The sequence below is a fragment of the Mus musculus genome, chromosome 17 (genome assembly GCF_000001635.26).
Source record: "Mus musculus strain C57BL/6J chromosome 17, GRCm38.p6 C57BL/6J".
In the NCBI taxonomy this organism is placed as follows: domain Eukaryota; kingdom Metazoa; phylum Chordata; class Mammalia; order Rodentia; family Muridae; genus Mus; species Mus musculus.
In genome coordinates, this window is record NC_000083.6 from 37,464,511 (window position 1) to 37,489,813 (window position 25,303).

The 25,303-nt window shown below is 40.5% G+C and overlaps 2 protein-coding genes across 2 annotated transcripts; one reads left to right on the top strand and one right to left on the bottom strand.

The window, feature by feature from the left end:
* The first annotated feature begins 1,697 nt into the window (after positions 1-1,697).
* On the top strand, positions 1,698-2,642 carry Olfr109 (olfactory receptor 109). Its single transcript, NM_146835.1, has one exon. The coding sequence runs from the start codon at positions 1,698-1,700 to the stop codon at positions 2,640-2,642; it is 945 nt and encodes a 314-aa protein (NP_667046.1).
* Positions 2,643-16,340: 13,698 nt separating this feature from the next.
* H2-M2 (histocompatibility 2, M region locus 2) lies at positions 16,341-19,044 on the bottom strand. The gene is made up of 5 exons (NM_001347387.1): positions 18,935-19,044; positions 18,467-18,736; positions 17,973-18,248; positions 16,962-17,237; positions 16,341-16,840 (listed from the first exon to the last, which is right to left on the bottom strand). Exons 1-5 carry the CDS (start codon positions 19,017-19,019, stop codon positions 16,716-16,718), a joined length of 1,032 nt encoding a protein of 343 aa, NP_001334316.1. The 5' UTR covers positions 19,020-19,044; the 3' UTR covers positions 16,341-16,715.
* Positions 19,045-25,303: the final 6,259 nt, after the last annotated feature.

The following is a 25,303-nucleotide window of genomic DNA, read 5'->3' on the forward strand; positions in this document are numbered from 1 at the left end:
CCTATTACTACAAAGGCTTATTATTTCTATGTGATTTTTCAATGTTTATCCTTTATTTACATATGAATTTAAGGCCAATGGTGTTTCTACTTATTGTTTTCACTACATAACAAAACTTTGATATGTCTTGTTTTCTTAGTTTCTATTTGGGTTTTCCTTTTTATCTATTTAAGTGATGTTTTTTAGTTTGAAGCGCTAAGATTTTTAGATCCCTTTCTTATAATTTTCTGACTCTGATGGAGCTTATCTTAGTTGAATTTTCTCTATTGTGTATTTATTTGTATTTTAAAATTCCTGTTGTTTTTAGCTTTTCCATCTTATTTTCTTCAGATTCATTTTTCAAAGAACAGTTTAAATCGTTCTATTTTCTAAAATAAAACCAACCAACCAACAAACCAAAACATAACAAAAAGACTCCTAGCTTTTTAAAAAAGACTCAGTCTTTGCTTGACTTAGGAAATGTTCAGTGTGCCCCAACAATATCATGAATTCTTTTATCTTTGTGTTCAGTGATTTACATATGTTAGCTAAACTGTGAAGTTATGCTGTTCAGGTTTTCATATTCTTACATACTCTTTGGCTCCTTACTTAATCAGTTGTATTGAGAGGTATATACAAATATGTCTTAATTGTAGATTTGACTACATAGTCTTCATTCTCTTAACTCTTAAGGCTGATTACTGGGAGTTTGTATTGGATCCTGATACTGTGGGTGGTAGGGGAAAATAGCCCATATCTTTTCCCAATGCCTCAACATAGTCAGAGGGCTCCTCCTTCTGTTGAGCTTGTGTGGCTGCTTTCTTTTTCAAATGGCAGTTTTCTTGGTTAATTTACTGTGTCCTTCTTCTCTTCACCCTCAGTGTTTGTTATGCTTTGTCTTCTTCCTACTAGCTCTTCTCCTTTCAAAGTAATATCACTGTGGGATAGTTTTTGGGGGGCTGAAAATGGGGTGTTGCCATAATTCTACAACCTCTCAGTATTTTAAGATTTTCAGAGCCACACTCATAGCCCCACAGCTGTGCTGTAATCCTGTCGTGCAAATTACCCTACATTTCCTTTACTTATATAAATTTTGAAGTTTGTGGGTTCTCCCTTCCACTCCCCCATCTCTCCCTACAATTTCTGTCACCTTGTCTTTTTCTATTTTTTCCCCTCTCTCCCTGTATTGAAACCAGGTCTTCCTAGGCTTGCCTTGAACTCATAATCTTTTTATTTCTTGAAAGATTTAGATCATCAAGGAGGATGTAGAGGTTCATCATTGACTGCTTGGACTCAGGAGAAGTGTAGAAATTTTTACTAGGCCAATCTGTATGATTCTCAGGAACTAAAACAGAAGGTAAATCATTATTCCCTTAGTCTGCGTACTTTCAACAGGTTCCCCCCTTGATTTGAATGCTTTGTGTGAGGTTATGGTAAGGTCCTGTCAAAAGTGCCCCTATGTATTTGGCTTAGTCCTAACATGCTTCACTTATTAGTCAAACACCATTTTACAGGTTCAGAATTTATCACAGGTATACTGATCTCTAACTCTGTTGTAAGTAAATGAGTCCATGACTTCTAAGTGTTATTTACATAGAAGCTCACCCTAAGTTCCTCCATAGAGTCATGTGTTTCACTTAATCCCTTCAGAGTAATGTTTTAAATTAAAAAAAAAAAAAAGAACACATTGTTTTTCTTATGTTTTCCCCTACCTAGTGATGGAGAACTCCACTTCAGTGGATGAGTTTCTCTTGCTTGGCCTGACCAGTGTTCAAAAGCTGCAGCCCATCATTTTTGTGATGTTTTTAACCATTTACTTACTGAATTTGGTTGGAAATGGAGTTATATTAATGATCGTCACTCTGGAAAGAAGACTCCACTCCCCTATGTACTTCTTCCTAGGAAACCTTTCTTGCCTGGATATTTGTTACTCATCGGTGACTCTTCCCAAGGTTCTCATCAACCTTCTCTCGAGGCGTAGGGCCATATCATTCCTAGGCTGCATCACTCAGCTCTACTTCTTTCACTTTCTGGGAAGTACGGAGGCCATCTTGCTGGCTGTGATGGCCTTTGACCGATTTGTGGCCATCTGCAGCCCACTTCGCTACACTGCTATCATGAATCCTCAGTTGTGCATCCTGTTGGCTGCTACGGCCTGGTTCACAAGCTTCTTCTATGCTCTGCTGCATTCTGTCATGACTGCTCACTTGAACTTTTGCCACTCTCACAAACTCAGTCATTTCTTCTGTGATGTCAAGCCCCTCTTAGAAGTGGCCTGTGGCAATACAGTTCTCAACCAATGGCTTCTTTCTGTTGTCACAGGCAGTATATCCATGGGGGCCTTCCTCCTCATACTCCTCTCCTATTTCTACATCATTGCCTTTCTTCTGTTCAAGAACAGGTCCTGCAGAATGCTTAAGAAGGCTCTGTCTACCTGCACCTCTCACTTTATGGTGGTTTGTCTTTTCTATGGTCCTGTTGGTTTCACATACATCCGCCCTGCCACAGCATCAGCCTCCTCCATGAGTGAGGATCGGGTGGTGGCCATCATCTACAGTGCAGTCACCCCAGTGCTGAACCCACTGATATATACTCTAAGGAACAAAGAGGTGATGTTGGCTCTGAAAAAGAACTTTGGGAAGAAGTTGTTTAAAGGCAACTAGCTACATGGAGGAGACCAATGACACTCATGTCTTAAGTACATGAAGGTACTTCATTCTAATAAATGATTAGTTACCTTGATTTTCCCCTCTTTCAGGATTTATGAATATTTCAGGCAAGACAGAAAGTTCAAGTTTCATGGGAATAGACAAACCAATTCTACAGTATTTTAAAATATAATTTTTAATGTGTCAAGGGTTTTCAAAATATCCACAGTAATATACCAAGATAATTAAATGCTATACAAATTTAAAAGAAGACAGGAAGGACAGAGAAATGGGACCAAGTTCTTGAAATATATATATATATATATATATATATATATATATATATATATACATTAGACAACTTGTTTGGCCTTTGCCCTTGATTCCTGTAATAGACCTTTGAAAATGTTAGGTAGCCTTAGTAACGCATGGGCCATTTGACTCACACCTGAGTCTATATTAACAACCGGTTTTATGGTAGGCTCCAAGCAAATCTCAGATGGAAGATTGGTTATGACAGAAAACTTTTATGATTAGATATTGAGACTTGGGACTTGCTGACACTAACTTGATTCTTTAGTGAGGAAGAATAGAGATTAAGTTCAGCTACAAGACCAAAACCCCAAAGTAATGAAATTATGTAAGGAAGTCTCAGTAGAAACTCAGCACTCAATATGAGGATCACATGTTTGAACATCTGTGTTTGGAAAGGTTGCACACCTTAAGGACCTCATAGAACTTTTTCTGTGTCCTTTCCACCACCAGCTCTAATATGTATTCTTGTCTATGATAAACTGCAATCATGAGTGCAGCATTTTTCTGAGTTCTGTGAGGCTTTCCTGAAACAAAGAAAAACTATTCAATTGTAAGAATGAATCTATAATTATATATGAATCTATAATCTATCATTATAACAACATAGAGATGGAGATTAATGTTAAATGACATATGGCAGGCATACAAAGACAGCAGGGTGGTACTGTAAAATTGTAATCTACTTGTGGGTAAAGACATGCCCTACTTTCCTCTCTTAAGGGTTAGTCTAGTAGACCTGGTTAAGAACCTGACTAGGGACTAACCCCAAGAAGGTGTTTTTTCTTAAGATAATATGCATTTCTTCCCCAGAATTCTTGCTCACTAGTGTAGTTCCTGAAGCCATGCCTAGCCCTCCATGATACTGGGTTGGGTTGGCCACCTTTGTGACTCTGGATTCAGAAAGGTGTAACTGTTAAATTTTCTTCTCCTTAGTCTTTTTCTTTTGGATGCTGGCCAGAGCCTCAGTATACTTTTAAACTCAGTAAGTAATTATGACATTTGAATTGCTTATCTCAAGCAGCATGGCTTTTGTTTATTCACATCTCCATTTCCTTCCTTCATTCCTTCCTCCCTCCCTTCCTTCCTTCCTTCCTTCCTTCCTTCCTTCCTTCCTTCCTTCCTTCCTTCCTTCTTCTTTCTTCTTTCTTCTTTCTTTCTTCCTTCCTTCTTCCTTCCTTCCTTCCTTCCTTCCTTCCTTCCTTCCTTCCTTCCTTCCTTTGTTCATTCCTTCTTGGCAGATGTGAACTTTGCAACTTGCTTGCCCTGGGATTTCCTTTTAAGCACTGACAAATTTTCTTCTAGCTTCCATTTGAGTTGTTTTTTTCCCTTCCAGCTTCAGTTTGTATCTGTTTTTAAATTTGCTTAGTAATGGGATTAAAAACCCCAAAGAGGGAACTCTGACTTTCCAGAATTTACATGATGGTTCTTCTGGGACTACCCAAGTTTTATGGTAACACTTTTGTCATGCCTTTTAGTTCTTCAATTGGAAGAGAAAATGAAACCATTCCTGTTCTTCTACATAGCAATAATACTTGGATATGGAACCTAAACGTTGAGCTATTAGAAGTGATAACTAAAATAGTGGATATCAAAGGCTGGAGAAAAGAACTGGTCAAAGTGGGATGGAAATAGGTTGACCAGTAGGCACTACGTAATCAGGAAGTTTTGGTGTGCTTTGTCTAGTTGGGTAATTGTAGAAAACAACTGTGTGCTGTACAGTTCATAAAACTAAGATGAAGGAATTCCTAGGATTGGCAAGAGCAAGAAGATGGACAAACACTGAAGATAGACACAAGAGCTCTTGGATCTCAGGCTCTTCTTGGGGTCACCCTTCTATACTCAGAAGAGGTAGGCAGAGAGCCATGAATGCAGGAGTTAGAGCATGAAGGAATATCCAAGCCTGGTAAAAAGCACTTGAGGATCTAAAGGCCTTCTCCCCACATGTTTTACCTACAGATAAAACTAACATCAGCTACCCAGTGGACACCTGGTACCATAGGCACTCTCTGTACTTAAGAATTGAGGCAAAGAGAAGGCAAAAATCTTTAGGCATCTGCCTCCAGATATTTTTTGTTATTGGTGTTATTATTATTATTATTTTTTTTTGTATGAGGTACTAGAGATGGGAAACAGGGTCATGCAAAACAAATGCCATCAAATCACAAGTCACAAGTAATTCAAGAGTTGTCTCTCAAGGCAGCATGTGAGTCTGTGCACTAGATCAAGAGGACTTGTCCTTCCCCAAGGATACATAAACTGGTACTGGTTGTTCAGGTAGAAGGAAATGCTTCAATGATGTAGCCACCCACACATTATTCACACTCTTGTAGGCAGTCTTCACACATGATCCTATAAGCAACACTAAGTTTCTTGGCTTACCAAGTTCAATTCTGGGGTAACAACTTTTTGGCCTGTTATTAGTATCCTATATGAAGAGAACAAATGTTTGTTTTTCCTCCTCTTCCCAGAAAGTTCATGCAGCATGCAAAGATGAGTTTAAGAAGAGCTTCTGTAATAGGATCGAGTAGTTTAAAGTATCTTACTATAATTTAATTAACATAAAAATTTATATATGTTTATTATGTATAGCATGGTGTTTTGTGTAAGTGCACAATAGAATGAATGAATAAAGCTAATTAACATGTACATGACTTTATGCATTAGCCATACCACCAAGTTACAAATAATTTTTGAGGAGTACATTTAATATCTATTCTTTTAGCAACTTTCAAGTATAAAATTAATTGTTGTAAAATTCGTTACTCTGTTGTACAAAATATTTCCAAGTCTCTCACCTAATAAAAACTCTTCTTACCAACATCTCTCCAATGTATTCCCCCTTCTCTGCCTAGGCCTCTGCCTATGTCCTGGGTTCTACTCACTGCATAATTTGGTCATGGTGGAAAAAGCTGTTAATCCCTTATTTAGCAAATGCTCTTATTGCAGATCCTACCCATATGAAGTGAAGGTAACTCCTTTTGTAATCATATTGTCATAATTTCAGTGCCTTTGAAAAAAGCTCTTCTACCTTCTGGATTTGGTCAAGTAATAGGTGGTATAAAATTCGTCTTCAAAATGTATAGAGCATGCATACAATCATTTTCATTATCTCAGGATCTCAACTTTTCATATGTAGCTCCAGGAATCAACATCACCAATTGTTATCTGAAAGACTGAGTAATATCCTATGCTGTTCCCAACATCTCCCCAGTCTTTCTGGTTTTTGTTTGTTTGGGTTTTTTTGTTTGTTTGTTTTGGTTTTAATGATTAATTTATTTTTATTTATGTGCATTGGTGTTTTGCTTGCATGCATGTCTGTGTAAAGGTGTTGGATCCCCTGGAACTGTTATTATAGATAATTGTGAGCTGTCATGTGGATGCTAGGAATTGAACCCGGGTTTTTTGTTTTTTTTGTTTTTTTGGAAGAGCAACTGGTGGTCTTAACCAATAAGCCAACTCTCCAAATCCCTTTTCTTTCTATTTTAGTCCTATTCTTATCTGTGAAGCTGAGTAATCCTTGAGAAATAGCCACATAGAATCTGTTTTCAATGATGAATTCTTAATATGGATCTGTGAGTGAAATAAACCATTTCTTCCTCAAGTTGTTTTTGGTCATAGTGTTTTATCATAGCAATAGAGACCATAATTAAAACAGAGGCTGTAAAAGAACATATGGAACAGTAGTGCTCCCTACTGCTAGGCTCATTATGCCGACTTGTGGCCTATACCTGAGTCCACACAGAATGGACTTCTACATATGAAGAAGCATGGTGCATCAGACTGGCAAATACAAAAGAGAATTCTTAGCTCAGGGTTTGTTAATCATGTAAGCACTTGAAACTAAGCAGTAAGCACCCATTGAAGTAAATGTCAACATATTCTTCAAGGATATCCAAATCAAGGAAGGAAAAGCTGTTTTTGTTGTTGTTGTTTATTTGCCCCATGGTCATTGAGGCTAATTCTCTGAGGATCAAAGGAAATTGAAGAGAGCTGTGTGAGGTGTTTCAGACATTGGCAAGAGTAGTGGGAAAATGTACTCCTCATATTTGTTGTTTTTAAAGCATTTTTATTAAATTATTTTATTTAGTTACATTCCAAAGGTTGCCCCATTTCTCAGTCCCCCTCCAAGAGTTCTTCACTCCATCCCTGTTACCACTGTCCAGCCTAGCAAGGCTGGCTGTGGCTTGAGTGGAGCCACCTGCTGTGCTGCTCTTTTGATGTGCCACTATCTGCCTGAGGCCTAACCTGCCAGAGGCCTAACCGGTTCTCTTCCAAGAATCTTCCGGAGTTAACACCTAACTGCGATCTTCTGTAAGTTCCCACTAAAAGGCTGAACCTATCTACTTCTAAGGAACTTGCTTGGCCAGGGACGGGCTTCCCCTTTTCTTTATAAAGCATGTTTGCTGACATTAAAATTGAACCTTGAACAGAAAGCTTGTCTTGGTTCCTTCCTTATCTCGCACAGCCCAGCCCAGCCCTTCTTCTCTTCCAGGTTTCCAAAATGCCTTTCCAGACTAGAACCCAGGTCTGTGATCTGCTGGCCGGACACAACACATCCCCCCTCCACTTTGTCTATGCAACGGTGCTCCTTCATCCACCCATTCACCCTCCCTCACCCAGCCACTGCCACCTCACACTGCCCCCTGTGCACTCCCCTTTCTTGGGGCATCATGTCTCTATAGGATTAGGTGCAACAAGTCCCTTCCAGTCCATGCCAGCACCGAGGCACCTTGGGCACGGAGTCTGCGGACACCCTCAAGGCCCCCACAGGACTCTCCACTGGATATTAGGACCTCTGGTGAGTGGATCACAACTTCTGCCAGGAAGCAGGTTCAAACACCTGATATCTGGGCACCTTCCCTGCAAGAGGAGAGCTGGCCTGCAGAGAGTACTCTGAACACTGAAACTCAGGAGAAAGCTAGTCTCCCAGGTCTGATGATAGAGGATAACATAATCACCTGAGGAACAAGCTCTAACCAGAGACAACTACAACAACTAACTCCAGAGATTACCAGATGGCGAAAGGCAAATGTAAGAATCTTACTAACAGAAACCAAGACCACTCACCATCATAAGAACGCAGCACTCCCACCCCACTGAGTCCTGGGCACCCCAACACACCCGAAAAGATAGTCCCAGATTTAAAAGCATAGCTCATGACGATGGTAGAGGATATCAAGAAGGACTTTAATAACTCATTAAGAGACAGCCGGCCACCTTCCTGGTGAGAGCACGGGGGTCTGCCAGGCCTGAGAGGTTTGTGGCACAGGCGCCGGCGGGAGCCTTCTTGGCTCCGGGACTCCGCGGAGGGCAGGCTGCACGGGTGACCGTGTGGAATACAGAGTGCCAGCCGTTTCTGGGACGGGCGAGAGTTGCAGAGCTTCTGGGCGGCGCCATCTTCAGCTCCAGACAACCAGCCACCTTCCCTGCAAGAGCCACAGAGCTTCTGAGGCAGCGCCATCCTCAGCTCCAGACGGCCGGCCTCCTTCCGGACAAGAGCCACAGAGCTTCTCAGGCGGCGACATCTTCAACTCCAGACAACTGGCCACCTTCCTGGCCAAAGCAACACAGCTTCTGGGAAAGATCCTGTTTTGGGCCTTCACCTTCAGCCAGGAGGAGGTCCAAACACCAGATAACTGTACACCTTCCCTGAAAGAGGAGAGCTTGCCTACAGAGACTGCTCTGACCACTGAAACTCAGAGAAGAGAGCTTGTCTCCCACGCCTGCTGATAGAGGGTAACAAAATCAACAGAGGAACAATCTCTTAACAAAGACAACTATAACAACTAACTCCAGAGATTGCCAGATGGCGAAAGGTAAACGTAAGAATCCTACTAACAGAAGCCAGGACCACTCACCATCATCAGAACCCAGAACGCCCACTTCGCCCAATCCAGGACACCCTAACACACCTGAAAAGGTAGACCTGGATTTAAAAGCATATCTCATGATGATGGTAGAGGACATAAAGAAGGAATTCAATAACTCACTTAAAGAAATACAGGAGAACACTGCTAAAGAGTTACAAGTCCTTAAAGAAAAACAGGAAAACACTGCTAAAGAGTTACAAGTCCTTAAAGAAAAACAGGAAAACACAACCAAACAGGTAGAAGTCCTTATAGAAAAACAGGAAAACACATCCAAACAGGTGATGGAAATGAACAAAACCATACTAGACCTAAAAAGGGAAGTAGACACAATAAAGAAAACCCAAAGTGAGGCGACGCTGGAGATAGAAACCCTAGGAAAGAAATCTGGAACCATAGATGCCAGCATCAGCAACAGGATACAAGAGATGGAAGAGAGAATCTCAGGTGCAGAAGACTCCATAGAGAACATCGGCACAACAATCAAAGAAAATGGAAAATGCAAAAAGATCCTAACTCAAAACATCCAGGAAATCCAGGACACAATGAGAAGACCAAACCTACGGATAATAGGAGTGGATGAGAATGAAGATTTTCAACTCAAAGGACCAGCAAACATCTTCAACAAAATTATTGAAGAAAACTTCCCAAATCTAAAGAAAGAGATGCCCATGAACATACAAGAAGCCTACAGAACTCCAAATAGACTGGACCAGAAAAGAAATTCCTCCCAACACATAATAATCAGAACACCAAATGCACTAAATAAAGATAGAATACTAAAAGCAGTAAGGGAAAAAGGTCAAGTAACATATAAAGGCAAGCCTATCAGAATTACACCAGATTTTTCACCAGAGACTATGAAAGCCAGAAGAGCCTGGACAGATGTTATACACACACTAAGAGAACACAAATGCCAGCCCAGGCTACTATACCCAGCCAAACTCTCAATTACCATAGATGGAAAAACCAAAGTATTCCACGACAAAACTAAATTCACCCATTATCTCTCCACGAATCCAGCCCTTCAAAGGATAATAACAGAAAAAAACCAATACAAGGACGGGAACCACGCCCTAGAAAAAACAAGAAGATAATCCCTCAACAAACCTAAAAGAAGACAGCCACAAGAACAGAATGCCAACTTTAACAACAAAAATAACAGGAAGCAACAATTACCTTTCCTTAATATCTCTTAATATCAATGGACTCAATTCCCCAATAAAAAGACAAAGACTAACAGACTGGCTACACAAACAGGACCCAACATTCTGCTGCTTACAGGAAACCCATCTCAGGGAAAAAGACAGACACTACCTCAGAGTGAAAGGCTGGAAAACAATTTTCCAAGCAAATGGTCTGAAGAAACAGGCTGGAGTAGCCATTCTAATATCGTATAAAATCGACTTCCAACCCAAAGTTATCAAAAAAGACAAGGAGGGACACTTCATACTCATCAAAGGTAAAATCCTCCAAGAGGAACTCTCAATTCTGAATATCTACGCTCCAAATGCAAGGGCAGCCACATTCATTAAAGACACTTTAGTAAAGCTCAAAGCACACATTGCACCTCACACAATAATAGTGGGAGACCTCAACACACCACTTTCATCAATGGACAGATCGTGGAAACAGAAACTAAACAGGGACACAGTGAAACTAACAGAAGTTATGAAACAAATGGACCTGACAGATATCTACAGAATATTTAATCCTAAAACAAAAGGATATACCTTCTTCTCAGCACCTCACGGGACCTTCTCCAAAATTGACCATATAATTGGTCACAAAATAGGCCTCAACAGATACAAAAATATTGAAATTGTCCCATGTATCCTATCAGACCACCATGGCCTAAGACTGATCCTCAATAACAACATTAAGAATGGAAAGCCAACATTCACGTGGAAACTGAACAACACTCTTCTCAATGATACCTTGGTCAAGGAAGGAATAAAGAAAGAAATTAAAGACTTTTTAGAGTTTAATGAAAATGAAGCCACAACGTACCCAAACCTTTGGGACACAATGAAAGCATTTCTAAGAGGGAAACTCATAGCTCTGAGTACCTCCAAGAAGAAACGGGAGAGAGCACATACTAGCAGCTTGACAACACATCTAAAAGCTCTAGAAAAAAAGGAAGCAAATTCACCCAAGAGGAGTAGACGGCAGGAAATAATCAAACTCAGGGGTGAAATTAACCAAGTGGAAACAAGAAGAACTATTCAAAGAATTAACCAAACGAGGAGTTGGTTCTTTGAGAAAATCAACAAGATAGATAAGCCCTTAGCTAGACTCACTAGAGGGCAAAGGGACAAAATCCTAATCAACAAAATCAGAAATGAAAAGGGAGACATAACAACAGATCCTGAAGAAATCCAAAACACCATCAGATCCTTCTACAAAAGCTTATACTCAACAAAACTGGAAAACCTGGACGAAATGGACAAATTTCAGGACAGATACCAGGTACCAAAGTTGAATCAGGATCAAGTTGACCTTCTAAACAGTCCCATATCCCCTAAAGAAATAGAAGCAGTTATTAATAGTCTCCCAGCCAAAAAAAGCCCAGGACCAGATGGGTTTAGTGCAGAGTTCTATCAGACCTTCAAAGAAGATCTAATTCCAGTTCTGCACAAACTATTTCACAAGATAGAAGTAGAAGGTACTCTACCCAACTCATTTTATGAAGCCACTATTACTCTGATACCTAAACCACAGAAAGATCCAACAAAGATAGAGAACTTCAGACCAATTTCTCTTATGAATATCAATGCAAAAATCCTCAATAAAATTCTCGCTAACCGAATCCAAAAACACATTAAAGCAATCATCCATTATGACCAAGTAGGTTTTATTCCAGGGATGCAGGGATGGTTTAATATACGAAAATCCATCAATGTAATCCATTATATAAACAAACTCAAAGACAAAAACCACATGATCATCTCGTTAGATGCAGGAAAAGCATTTGACAAGATCCAACACCCATTCATGATAAAAGTTTTGGAAAGATCAGGAATTCAAGGCCCATACCTAAACATAATAAAAGCAATCTACAGCAAACCAGTAGCCAACATCAAAGTAAATGGAGAGAAGCTGGAAGCAATCCCACTAAAATCAGGGACTAGACAAGGTTGCCCACTTTCTCCCTACCTTTTCAACATAGTACTTGAAGTATTAGCCAGAGCAATTCGACAACAAAAGGAGATCAAGGGGATACAAATTGGAAAAGAGGAAGTCAAAATATCACTTTTTGCAGATGATATGATAGTATATATAAGTGACCCTAAAAATTCCACCAGAGAACTCCTAAACCTGATAAACAGCTTTGGTGAAGTAGCTGGATATAAAATTAACTCAAACAAGTCAATGGCCTTTCTCTACACAAAGAATAAACAGGCTGAGAAAGAAATTAGGGAAACAACACCCTTCTCAATAGTCACAAATAATATAAAATATCTCGGCGTGACTCTAACTAAGGAAGTAAAAGATCTGTATGATAAAAACTTCAAGTCTCTGAAGAAAGAAATTAAAGAAGATCTCAGAAGATGGAAAGATCTCCCATGCTCATGGATTGGCAGGATCAACATTGTAAAAATGGCTATCTTGCCAAAAGCAATCTACAGATTCAATGCAATCCCCATCAAAATTCCAACTCAATTCTTCAACGAATTAGAAGGAGCAATTTGCAAATTCATCTGGAATAACAAAAAACCTAGGATAGCAAAAACTCTTCTCAAGGATAAAAGAACCTCTGGTGGAATCACCATGCCTGACCTAAAGCTTTACTACAGAGCAATTGTGGTAAAAACTGCATGGTACTGGTATAGAGACAGACAAGTAGACCAATGGAATAGAATTGAAGACCCAGAAATGAACCCACACACCTATGGTCACTTGATCTTCGACAAGGGAGCTAAAACCATCCAGTGGAAGAAAGACAGCATTTTCAACAATTGGTGCTGGCACAACTGGTTGTTATCATGTAGAAGAATGCGAATCGATCCATACTTATCTCCTTGTACTAAGGTCAAATCTAAGTGGATCAAGGAACTTCACATAAAACCAGAGACACTGAAACTTATAGAGGAGAAAGTGGGGAAAAGCCTTGAAGATATGGGTACAGGGGAAAAATTCCTGAACAGAACAGCAATGGCTTGCTCTGTAAGATCGAGAATTGACAAATGGGACCTAATGAAACTCCAAAGTTTCTGCAAGGCAAAAGACACCGTCAATAAGACAAAAAGACCACCAACAGATTGGGAAAGGATCTTTACCTATCCTAAATCAGATAGGGGACTAATATCCAACATATATAAAGAACTCAAGAAGGTGGACTTCAGAAAATCAAATAACCCCATTAAAAAATGGGGCTCAGAACTGAACAAAGAATTCTCACCTGAAGAATATCGAATGGCAGAGAAGCACCTGAAAAAATGCTCAACATCCTTAATCATCAGGGAAATGCAAATCAAAACAACCCTGAGATTCCACCTCACACCAGTCAGAATGGCTAAGATCAAAAATTCAGGTGACAGCAGATGCTGGCGTGGATGTGGAGAAAGAGGAACACTCCTCCATTGTTGGTGGGATTGCAGGCTTGTACAACCACTCTGGAAATCAGTCTGGCGGTTCCTCAGAAAACTGGATATAGTACTACCGGAGGATCCAGCAATACCTCTCCTGGTCATATATCCAGAAGATGCCCCAACTGGTAAGAAGGACACATGCTCCACTATGTTCATAGCAGCCTTATTTATAATAGCCAGAAGCTGGAAGGAACCCAGATGCCCCTCAACAGAGGAATGGATACAGAAAATGTGGTACATCTACACAATGGAGTACTACTCAGCTATTAAAAAGAATGAATTTATGAAATTCCTAGCCAAATGGATGGACCTGGAGGGCATCATCCTGAGTGAGGTAACACATTCACAAAGGAACTCACACAATATGTACTCACTGATAAGTGGATATTAGCCCAAAACCTAAGATACCCAAGATATAAGATACAATTTCCTAAACACATGAAACTCAAGAAAAATGAAGACTGAAGTGTGAACACTATGCCCCTCCTTAGAAGTGGGAACAAAACACCCTTGGAAGGAGTTACAGAGACAAAGTTTGGAGCTGAGATAAAAGGATGGACCATGTAGACACTAGCATATCCGGGGATCCATCCCATAATCAGCTTCCAAATGCTGACACCATTGCATACACTAGCAAGATTATGCTGAAAGGACCCTGATATAGCTGTCTCTTGTCAGAGTATGCCTGGGCCTAGCAAACATAGAAGTGGATGCTCACAGTCGGCTATTGGATGGATCACATGGCCCCCAATGAAGGAGCTAGAGAAAGTACCAAAGAAGCTAAAGGGATCTGCAACCCTATAGGTGGAACAACATTATGAACTAACCAGTACCCCGGAGCTCTTGACTCTAGCTGCATATGCATCAAAAGATGGCCTAGTCGGCCATCACTGGAAAGAGAGGCCCATTGGACACGCAAACTTTATATGCCCCAGTACAGGGGAACGCCAGGGCCATAAAAGGGGAGTGGGTGGGTAGGGGAGAGGGGGTGGGTGGCTATGGGGGACTTTTGGTATAGCATTGCAAATGTAAATGAGCGAAATACCTAATAAAAAATGGAAAAAAAATAACTCATTAACTTATTAGGGAAATACCTAATAAAAATATTAAAAAAAAAAAAGGATTAGGTGCATCCTCTCTCACTGAGACCAGACAAGGCAGTCCTCTACTGTTTATGTTCTGGGGTCCATGAATCAGCCCATGCATGCATTTTGGTTGATGGTTTAGTCTTTGGGAGCTTCCAAGGGTCTTGATTAGTTGATACAGTTGTTTTTCCTATGGGGCTGCAATCAATCCCCTTCAGAGCCTATAAACCTTCCCCTAACTCTTCCACAGGGGTCCCTGACCACAGTCTAATGATTGGCTGTGAGTAACTTCATCTGTCTCAGTCAGCTGCTGGTAGAGCCTCTCAGAAAACAGCTGTGCAAAGTTCCTGTCTGCAAGTACAGTATGGCATCAATAATAGTGTCAGGGTTTGGTGCCTGCCCATTGGATGGACCCTATGTTGAGCTGGTCACTAGATGGCCTTTCCTTCGGTCTGTGCTCCATTTTTGTCCCTGTATTTCTTTTAGATGTGAACAATTCTGGGTCAAAACTTTTGAAGGTTGGCCCCATCTGTTCTCTGGGGGCCCTGTCTATCTATTGAAGGTGATTTCTTAAGGTTCTGTCTCCTCACTGTTGGGCATTTCAATTAAGTTCATCCCTTTGTTGTTTTTATTTTTAAAGCAAGCACAACATGATGTGGTGTTTACCATTAGCCTAAGCAAACACAAGTACAATGAGGGAGTACACCTAGTGTTATGTTGTATCATCTTTGACCGTGTGAAAAGAGCCAAGAATATTCCTCCTAGGCCTTTGACTTTCCCACAAAGATAATGTACACATGCCTTCGCATATTCTTCATGCCCTTGCTTTGAAGTATATTCAATAATTATAGTTTATGCAATTATTTTTAGATAACCACTTTGTAGAAAGAATATTCTGCATTCTGTCTGTCCCATCCATTCTTCACAGCTTTCTTACATGAACTCCCACCAATAATAATGTAATCCTTCAAAGTAAAACAGGCAATCACTAAATCCCACCAGCTCTATGGACTGAATTCATGAATCATCCTTGATCTAACCCTGCAATACTCCTCTCTCACATAAAGTTTAGTAGTTTTAGTTTTAACTGTCTCTTACTCTGTTACCTGCCATGGATCCCCTTCCTCTAATTGGAATGTCTGGTTGGGTCTACTGGGAGAGGGTGCATTTAGTCCTACTGTGACTGGATGTCTCAGGGTTGGGTTCCCAATGAAAATTTCCCTTTCTCTGAGAAGAAGGAGAGGGAGTTTATGGGGGAGAGATTTGCAAGGGTTGGACTGGGAGAGAAGAGAAACTAGGGGTGTTCGATTGGCATATAAAGTGAATAAATAAATTAATAAAAAGAAAGCAAGGATAAACAAAACAATCTTCAGCATCATATAAAAAGTATGATTTATTTCATTCTTACATCATTTCTAACAATGGAGGCTCGAATTGTGTAAAAGTTTTTCTGAGGGTTCTAACAGTTTACATATTTGGCAAAATTGAGTTAGTGAAGATGCGTTACAGTGTGGACTTTGTGAGCATGGCACAGTATGAAAGACTAAAATGTTCTTAACTACTGGAGATGTACTTTTGGTGTGTTTCCATGTGTGTAGATAAAATTTATCAAGATCTTGGGTCTTTTGATGACTGGGTATTGGTAGCACTCCACTATGGAATTTTATTAATATTCCCAGAAGACTTATATTGTCTGTACTACTATTTCAGACAAATGCCAGTATGATGCTCCCTGCACATAACTGACAACCATAGGGATATACATTTACACATTTTGTTTCCCCATCTAGGCCTTTGTGAATATGGTTTCCTCCTTACAATGCTATATCAGTGTCTTTTGTTAGTGTATCTGAGTTCATACAGAGACCCCTCTTCTATCGTGATTTCTCTTCCTTCCTTCCTTCCTTCCTTCCTTCCTTCCTTCCTTCCTTCCTTCCTTCTTTCCTTTTTCTTTTTCTTCGTTTCCTTTTTCTTCTTTTTCTTTTTCCTTTTCTTGTGTGTGTGTATAAATATCCCTTTAAATCTATCTTATGGTTTGGATACTTTTTTCCCTTTTTTTTGTATTTCTTTTTTAAATGTATTTTGGGGATTTTGATTTTTTGAGATTAAAATGTTTCAGTTATGACATTCAGAATTGTGTCTTTGGGAATAATGGGCCACACTCCTTCCCAACAAGGAGGCAGAGAAAACTTATCTGGGGCTTAGAGTCTCTCAGTTGGAAAAAAAAAATCAGAGGCTGCCCCTTTCCCCACCCGAGCTCTTCTTCCACATGACAAGAGTAGCCACTGAAGCTCCCAGGAGAACCAGGCCAACAGCAACTATTATGATGAAAATGAAAGACTGAGGAGGTCTACCTGAAAAGAAATGTAAAATTGTAGGACCCTGACCCCAGATCTCAACCTTGACCCTGCTCAGGATCTCCAGAAAGGCTTTTGCCTTCTCTAACCACAGGCTATGTGCCTACATCCTACTTACTCCATCTCAGGGTGAGGGGCTCAGGCAGTCCCTCATGAGCCACATGGCATGTGTAATTCTGCTCCTTCCCAGAAGGCACCACCACAGCTACCCACTTCTGGAAGGTTCCATCCCCTGCAGGTCTGGTCTCAATAACATCCATGTCCTGGGTCTGGTCCTCCCCATCTCTTTGCCAGATCATGATGATGTCAGAAGGGTAGAAACCCAGGGCCCAGCACCTCAGGGTGACATCACCTTCAGGTCTGGGGTGATGGGTCACATATGCCTTTGGGGGCTCTGAGGAGGAAGAGTAGGATAAGTAGTACATTTACTTTTTTTCCCCCTTTGGATTTGGTGTTATTGTGATCATTTTGGGACTAGACAGGGGAATAGGGTGGGGATATGTGCAGACCTACATAGCAACTGTACTCAAGCATCTGGGATAATAAACTGCTTGAAAAGTTCTAGAATCAAGGTGACCTAGCCTAGGGTAGGAGACGCTGGGTTACCAGGAAAAGAGCAACTTTTGTCCTGACTGAGTGAAGCCAAGAAACTACATCACTGCAGCCGTATCATACCATTGAGTGTGGTCAGAGAATCTAACCTCAGAGAGGGTACAGGCTGCAGATTGAAGGGAATAGCAAGTTTAGGGATCTTTTCTCCTATTCTGAGATAGATTCTGAACTGAGACTTGGAGAGAAGAGTGAGTCCTCTGGAGAGACGTCCTATGATGTTGAACCAGGAAACTCAGGATCATTCTTCCTTCTCAAGGTGTGTGTGTGTGTGTGTGTGTGTGTGTGTGTGTGTGTGTGTGTGTAAGAGAGGGAGGAGGAGGGCACAGAGAGAGGTGAGAGGTGAGACAGAGAGACAGAAACACAGAGAGGCAGAGCTAGGGAGACAGAAACAAAGAGACACATAGAGACAGAGTCAGAGAGACAGATACACAGAGAATTCTAGCTGATCCCATTTCTCCCTTCTCAGGAGACATGAGCTCCAGTTCATTAAGAGGAGTTACTTCTTTGCCCCTCGTACCTGTGCGCAGTAGAGTCTCATTTCCCACTGTCAGGTATTTAAAGAGCCACACCATGCAAGGGCCCTCCAAGTAGACCCTCCAGAACTCAGCCACATTAGTTGCCTCCCACTCTCTACGGGTGATCTCAGCTGCCGCATCTGCTGCAGTCCAGGTGCTCAGATCTTCATTCAGAGTGAGGTAATCTTGCCCATCATAACCAAACTGACGGTATGCGTGAAGTAGGTGCCCGTCTGGTCCAATGTAGCAGCCAGTCATCCTTTGGATGGTGTGAGAACCTGGTTCCGTATCACAAGTTAGTCCCTCCCGCTTAGCCCTTTCATCCTCCCTACCCACCCAACCAGATTTGAACCTAAACTGACAACCATAAAACAGCTCATAGGCACCTCAACCCTTCTGGGTCAATACTTTCTGTGGTCTCATAGCCTTAGGCTGAACTTGGTGATATGGGGACATGGAAGAGGTTTGGCAACCACTTGGCCTCAGGGTTACTCACTGTTCTGGCTCTGGTTGTAGTAGTCTCGCAGTTTCTGAAAGTACACTCTAATCTGCTGTTCTGCAGCTTTCGCAATGCGTGTCTGGTCATCCCAGTACTTCTGTCCCATCTGTTCCATCCAAGGCACTCGGGGCTCAAACCTCGGATTCTCAGCCTCATTGTCAAAATGCACAAACTCTGTGTCATCCACATAGCCAACAGTCATGTAGTGGGTCTCCTCTAGGCCAGGTCTTGACACTGCGATGTCGAAGTACCGCAAGGAGTGGGATCCTGGAGGAAGCAAAAGGCTGATGTTTGGCTTGAACCTTCTTCCCTCATGGGGATCCAGGGCAGGTGGTAGAAGGGAAGCAGGAGGTGCAGGGTTTAAGGGAGTGGGGGATGTGGGTAGCCCTGCTGGAAAGGTCTGGCTGGGTGGGATTCCCAGGTGCTCTTCTTGTAAAAGACCTGTTTTTCAAGACCTGCACTCACCTTTAAAGGTCTGTGCCAGGGCAAGGGAAGCCCCAAGCAGCAGGTAGAGAGTGAAGAGGAGAGTGAAGAATGCTGAAGTCTCCATTCTCTGGATTTGGAGCGAGTCTGTCTCTGTTGGTCCTTGGTGACTATATAATGAGGAACTTCAACAGCAGTTCTCTAGGAACATCATAGCCAGTAGGAATGAGAATTGGAGCATAGTCATCAGTGTCCATGCAGAAGATCTTTATTTGGCTTACAAAAGAAGGGAAACTCCAGGATTGTGAGGAATTCCCTTGCTGGAATTCCCCTAAGGAGACTCTAGGAGCCTCTCCTTGTGCCTTGGCCTTTGCCCAGACACCTGACGAGATATCATTCTTACATTTCCTACCAGGTCTTGCTAAGGTTTTTGTCTCTGTATGGCTTTAAGAATTAGGGTAAATCCTAATTATAGTTTGTCTCTATCAGTATTTATTAGATTATTTTTTTTACTAGAAATAGAATCTTAAAAAATTCACTTGAGAGATTTTAGTAACCTATAAGAAAGAATACTGTTTTAGGAAAGATGACTAATTCTTAAAATATACTGAGAAGAGTTTTTTTTTTGTTTGTTTGTTTGCTTGTTTTTACTACATGCTACTATTTTACATGTCTTTTGCTGCTGGATTTTTATATATACTTCTGCCTTTAATCTGTTATGTTACAGGTTGAAGTATATGAGACAAATCAGTGAAAATAGTATGTGTGGGAAATTGTTTTCAATAATGGGGATGTCCATTTTTGTTGTGACAACCGAAAGGATACCAGTGTTAGCTTCTTAAGGGCTCTTTGCAATGGAGAGTGTTAAGCACAGCCACGTGAATTCATCCAGGAAAGATAGTGGCTCACAGACACCTAGAATCTGAAAGAGAAGGGAAAATGTGCATGAATTATGTGTAAAATGCACGTGAGGGAGGCAGTGAAAAGCAGACAGAGAGGACATGAAATCCACACACACTGATCCTTAGATTTGTAAAAGAGAGCAATATACCCTGACAACAGGCCCTAGGCAAAAGCAGCAGAGGAGGGGAAGGGCACACCTTGGAAGGGCTTTAGATCAAATAGAATGGGAAAGTGTCTCTAAATGTCACAGGAACAATATCTGGGTCTCTGCAAAAAAATGTGGTTTAAGATATGGGCAGCAAATACACAAAGGCAAGGGACCCTCTGCACCTCCTAGCAAATACACAGCTAGTTTGGTGGGAATCGTCTTCAGAGATTATAAAGTCAATCCTCTTGGCCATCAAGAGCAGAAGCCCATGATTTTTTTTTTTTTTTTATGTCTTGAAATTATAAATGACTCCCCTCTCCAGTCAATAAGCAAGTGAACAGTCTCCAAGAAGCATTGTGTCCACTAACTTGGACACAAATCCACAGACACATGTCACGAGTACAGGGAGGCAGTGCTGCAAGAGAAGCTAAGGATGCATCCATATGGAAAAAAGAATTATTAGCTATATTTGAAGAGTGACAGTGGCAGCATCAGACAGGTAAGTTCAGTGCCTCTGCCTTGTGAACCAGGAGAGATTACTATAGTTATATTGTTTTCTGTTCTCTCACAGTCCTAGAAAATATTTAGTAGAAACTCACCACTGCTGGGTATTTTCCAATGCCCATATTCTTAATGGCATTTTTCTGTTAGAGTGTCTGGGAGTGGAGAGTGGGCAATTCATGAGGGAAGGTAGAAGTTGTCTTATGAAGTTGTAGCATTGCTGAAGGAATTCAACCTAGTAATAATCTGTCACCTGCATCAGGCAACACACCCTGGCAGGAAAGTGGGAGTAATCTCCCCAAAGCCCTTTCTGATCCAACCTGTTAAGTCTTCAGAGGAAACATAACTTTCTGTTTCCCCTTTTGCTTTTACAAAAGTAAGCTATAATGAAGGCCAAGGACATCATTATACTAAATGTGGGAAAAAGTATTATTTCCAAAATCAAGGTCAAGATGAAGTGTGCTCCCACCCACTTATTTAACATAAAACCTGGGATTATTGCTATAACAACAAGGCAACAGAAAAAAAAAAAAAGGAACCACAAATAGCAAAAGAAGACAAATCCTAACTTGTAGATAACGTCACCCTATGCTGGAAGTCCCTATTCACTTTGCCAGACTACTCATTAAGGCCTTAGGCAAGGTACCAACATGAAATCAACATATAAAAAATGTTTTCTATATACCAATAATGAACTTGCTGATAAATAAATCATGAAAAATCTCTCTCTCTCTCTCTCTCTCTTTACTGGTTTTCTAAAACCTGAAACATGTAGGAATGAACCTAATAAAGGAAGGGAAAGACCTCTACAAAGAAAAATTTAATAATACTGATGCAAGGAACTGAAGGAGACAGTAGGATGAAGAATCTTTATAGGTTGGCAGAATTAATGTAGTAAAATGGATATACTACCAAAATAACTACACTTGATTTCAAGTTATATTTCAGAAACATCATTACAGACATAGCATAGCACTACCAAAACCAGATTAGAACACTGAAATAGATTTGAGGACACAGAAATATACTCACGAAGTTAGGGTCATATAATTTTGACAAAGGTATAAAAAACACATATTGAAGAATGATGTTTAACACATAAAGGGTGGGAAATAGAATTTCTTCACATCATACTACTAAGTCTATATCTCATACTCTTGATGGAAATCATTTCAGAACAAAACAATGATCTTAATGTAAGATATGATACTTTGAAACAGAAAGACATCAGGAAAGAATGTTTCAAGTTGTCTGAAAATGTGTGAGCTATTATATATTTTTTACAATCCCAATTGGGAATACATGAAATAAGAGAGCTTCAGTATAGCAATAGCAACTGGCACAAGCCATGTAGGAATGGTTATGGCAAGCAAATGAATGTTCTGGAGATGGTCTACCTGTTTCCACAGCTGTGATGAGTGGGCTCTGAGACACACGGACCCCAGAGACTTCATCCCAGGATTGCTACTTACTGTTGATTGCCTTTCCTGCCCCTGTCCCATAGCCTAATGATTCCTGGGCATCAGTCCAACCTATTGGGAAATCTCCTGCAGGTCAAGATGAGGATAAGCTCTCATGAATTAATGCTGTTTAGAAGTATTAAATGACTTTATAGAATTCCTGATTTGACTCAAATAATTTTAGGAAGAAAGTTTAAGGAAATGGTTTTAGTTGTTTTGCCAGAATGATGTAATAACGTTAAAATCAAGAATGGAATGTGCCCCCTCCCCATACAATAGTAAATAAAGGATGTATAATAAGGAATACAATGAGCTTTCATAAAATGCATTAAGAAGAAAAATAGGCTTGGGACAGATTTGTGATCAAGGAAAATCATACATTCTAGGTCAGGTCCAAGAGTTAGGCCACAGGTGTGCACTATAATAGAGCAAGGTTATGGGAAACAGTTGCTTTGCACTTATAATGAGCTTATGGAATGAAACACTGCTTTGAGCTTACTATAGACATTCTTCTGTAATGGCTTTTTCTGTAATTTTATCTGTGAGGTAATGTTATAAAGAACTTTTTGTCTAAGAAGCTATAAAAAGGCTGAGAGAAAAAAAATAAAAGTGTGGCAGTGGGGCTCTGTTACATCCACAAAATGTATATATTTGTACATATGTATGTACAGCTTTATGTATGTACATACATACATAATATACATGCATGTGTGTTGTGTCCGGCCAGCAGACCACAACCTGGGTTCTAGCCTGGAAAGGCATTTTGGAAACCTGGAAGAGAAGAGGGGCTAGGTGGCGAGAGAAAGGAATGTAGCCAAGACAGTTATTCTGATCAAAGCTCAAATTTTATTGTTGCGACACTAGTTATGAAGGAAGTGGGAGGGGACCCGATTCCCGCCGAATAATCTCTGGTCCAGTAGAAAGGTGCATGTGTGTGGCTCCGCAGGTTCTAGCAGTGGGCGTGGCAGAACGAATGAGCAGGAAGCTCCACCCCTGAGCAAGCAGGTTTCAGGCTGGGGGAGGGGAGACTACACATGTGCATAAGTATACATGTGTACTTGTGAAATTGATTAAACCAATGGCCAGGTCTGGCTGAGTGTTTGTGTGTGTGTATGCATGACTTTCTCTTTATCCTTTTTCTTTCTCTCTGGCTCAAGAAGAGTAAAAGGCCTCCTTGGCCATTTCTTTTAACTTTATTAGTACCTTTTAATATTAGATATTTTGTTTATTTACATGTCAAAGGTTATCCCCTTTCCTAGTTTCCCCTCCAAAAATCCCCTATACCCTCCCCCCTTGCCCAGCTCCCCAACCCACTCACTCCCATTTCTGGTCCTGGCATTCACCTATACTGGGGCATAGAACCTTCACAGGACCAAGGTCCTCTCTTCCCATTGATGACTAACTAGGTCATCCTCTGCTACACATATAACTAAAGCCATATAAGTTCCACCCTGTGTTTTCTTTGATTGGTGGTATAGTTCCAAGGAGCTCTGGTGGTACTGGTTAGTTCATATTGATGGTCCTCCTATGAGGCTTCAGACCCCTTCAGTTCCCTGGGTACTTTCTCTAGTTGTTCACTGGGGACCTTGTGCTCCATCAAATGGATGACTGAGAGCATCCACTTCTGTATTTGCCAGGCACTGGCAGAGCCTCACAGGAGAAAGCTATATCATGCTCCTGTCAGCAGGTTCTTGTTGGCATATGCCTAGTGTCTGGGTTTGGTGGTTGTTTATGGGATGGATCCCCAAGTGGGGCAGTCTCTAGATGGTCATTCCTTCAGTCTCTGCTCCAAACTTTGTCCCTGTAACTCCTTCCATGGGTATTTTGACCCCCCCTTCTAAAAAGGATTCTGAGTATATGGTCTAATATCCACTTATCAGTGAGTGCTTCATTTTCATTAAACACTAAAAAGTCTTTATTTCTTTCTTTATTTCTTCCTTGACCAAGTTATCATTGAGTAGAGTGTGGTTTAGCTTCCATATGTAAATGTGCTTTCTATTATTTATGTTGTTGTTGCAGATCAGCCTTAGCCTGTGGTGATCTGATAGGATGCATGGGATTATTTCAATATTTTTGTATCTGTTGAGTCTTGTTTTGTGACCTGTTATGTGATCAATTTAGAGAAGGTACCATGAAGTTCTGAGAAGAAGGTATATCCTTTGGTTTTAGGATAAAATTTTTATAGATATCTGTTAAATCCATTTGTTTCATAACTTCTGTTAGTTTCACTGTGTCTCTGCTTAGATTCTGTTTCCAGGATCTGTCCATTGATGAGAGTATGGTATTGAAATTTCCCACTATTATTCTGTGTGGTGCATTGTGTCCTTTGAGCTTTAGTAAAGTTTATTGTATGAGTGTCGATGCCCTTGCATTTGGAGCATAGATATTCATAATTGAAAGATCATCTTGGTAAATTTTACCTTTGATGAGTAAGAATTGTCTCTCCTTATCGTTTTTGAGAACTTTAATTTGAAAGTCAATTTCATGAGTTATTAGAATGACTACTCTAGCTTGTTTCTTAGGACCATTTGCTTGGAAAATTGTTTTCTAGCCTTTTACTCTAAGGTAGTGTCTGTCTTTGTCCCTGAGGTGGGTTTCCTATACACAGCAAAATGTTGGGTCTTCTTTATGTAACCAGTCTGTTAGTCTATGTCTTTTTATTGGGGAATTGAGTCTATTGATACTAAGAGATATTATGGAAAGATCGTTGTTGCTTCCTGTTATTTTTGTTGTTAGAGTTAGAATTCTGTTCATGTGACTATCTTCTTTAGTTTGTTTTCTTGCTTTTTCTAGAATTTAGCTTCGTTCATTGTTTTGAAGTTTTCCCTTTATTATCCTTTGGAGTCCTGGATTTGTGGAAAGATATTGTGTAAATTTGGTTTTGTCATGGAATACCTTAGTTTCTTCATCTATACTAATTGAGAGTTTTGCTGGCCTGGGCTGGCATTTGTGTTCTCTTAGGGTCTGTATGACATCTGCCCTGGGTCTTCTGTCTTTCATAGTCTCTGGGGAGAAGTCACGTGTAATTCTGATAGATCTGCCTTTATATGTTATTTGACCTTTTCCCTTACTGCTTTTAATATTCTCTCTTTCTTTTATGCATTTGGTGTTTTGAATATTATGTGACAGGAGGAATTTCTTTTCTGAGCCAAAGTATTTTTAGTTCTATAGGCTTCTTGTATGATCATGGGCATCTCTTTCTTTAGGTTAGGGAATTTTTCTTCTGTAATTTGTTGAAGATATTTACTCGCCCTTTAAGTTGGAAATCTTCCTTCTTGTCTATACCAATTATCCTTAGGTTTGGTCTTCTCATTTTGTCCTGGATTTCTTGGATGTTTTGTCTTAGGATCATTTTGCATTTTGCATTTTCTTTGACTGTTGTGTCAATGTTTTCTATGG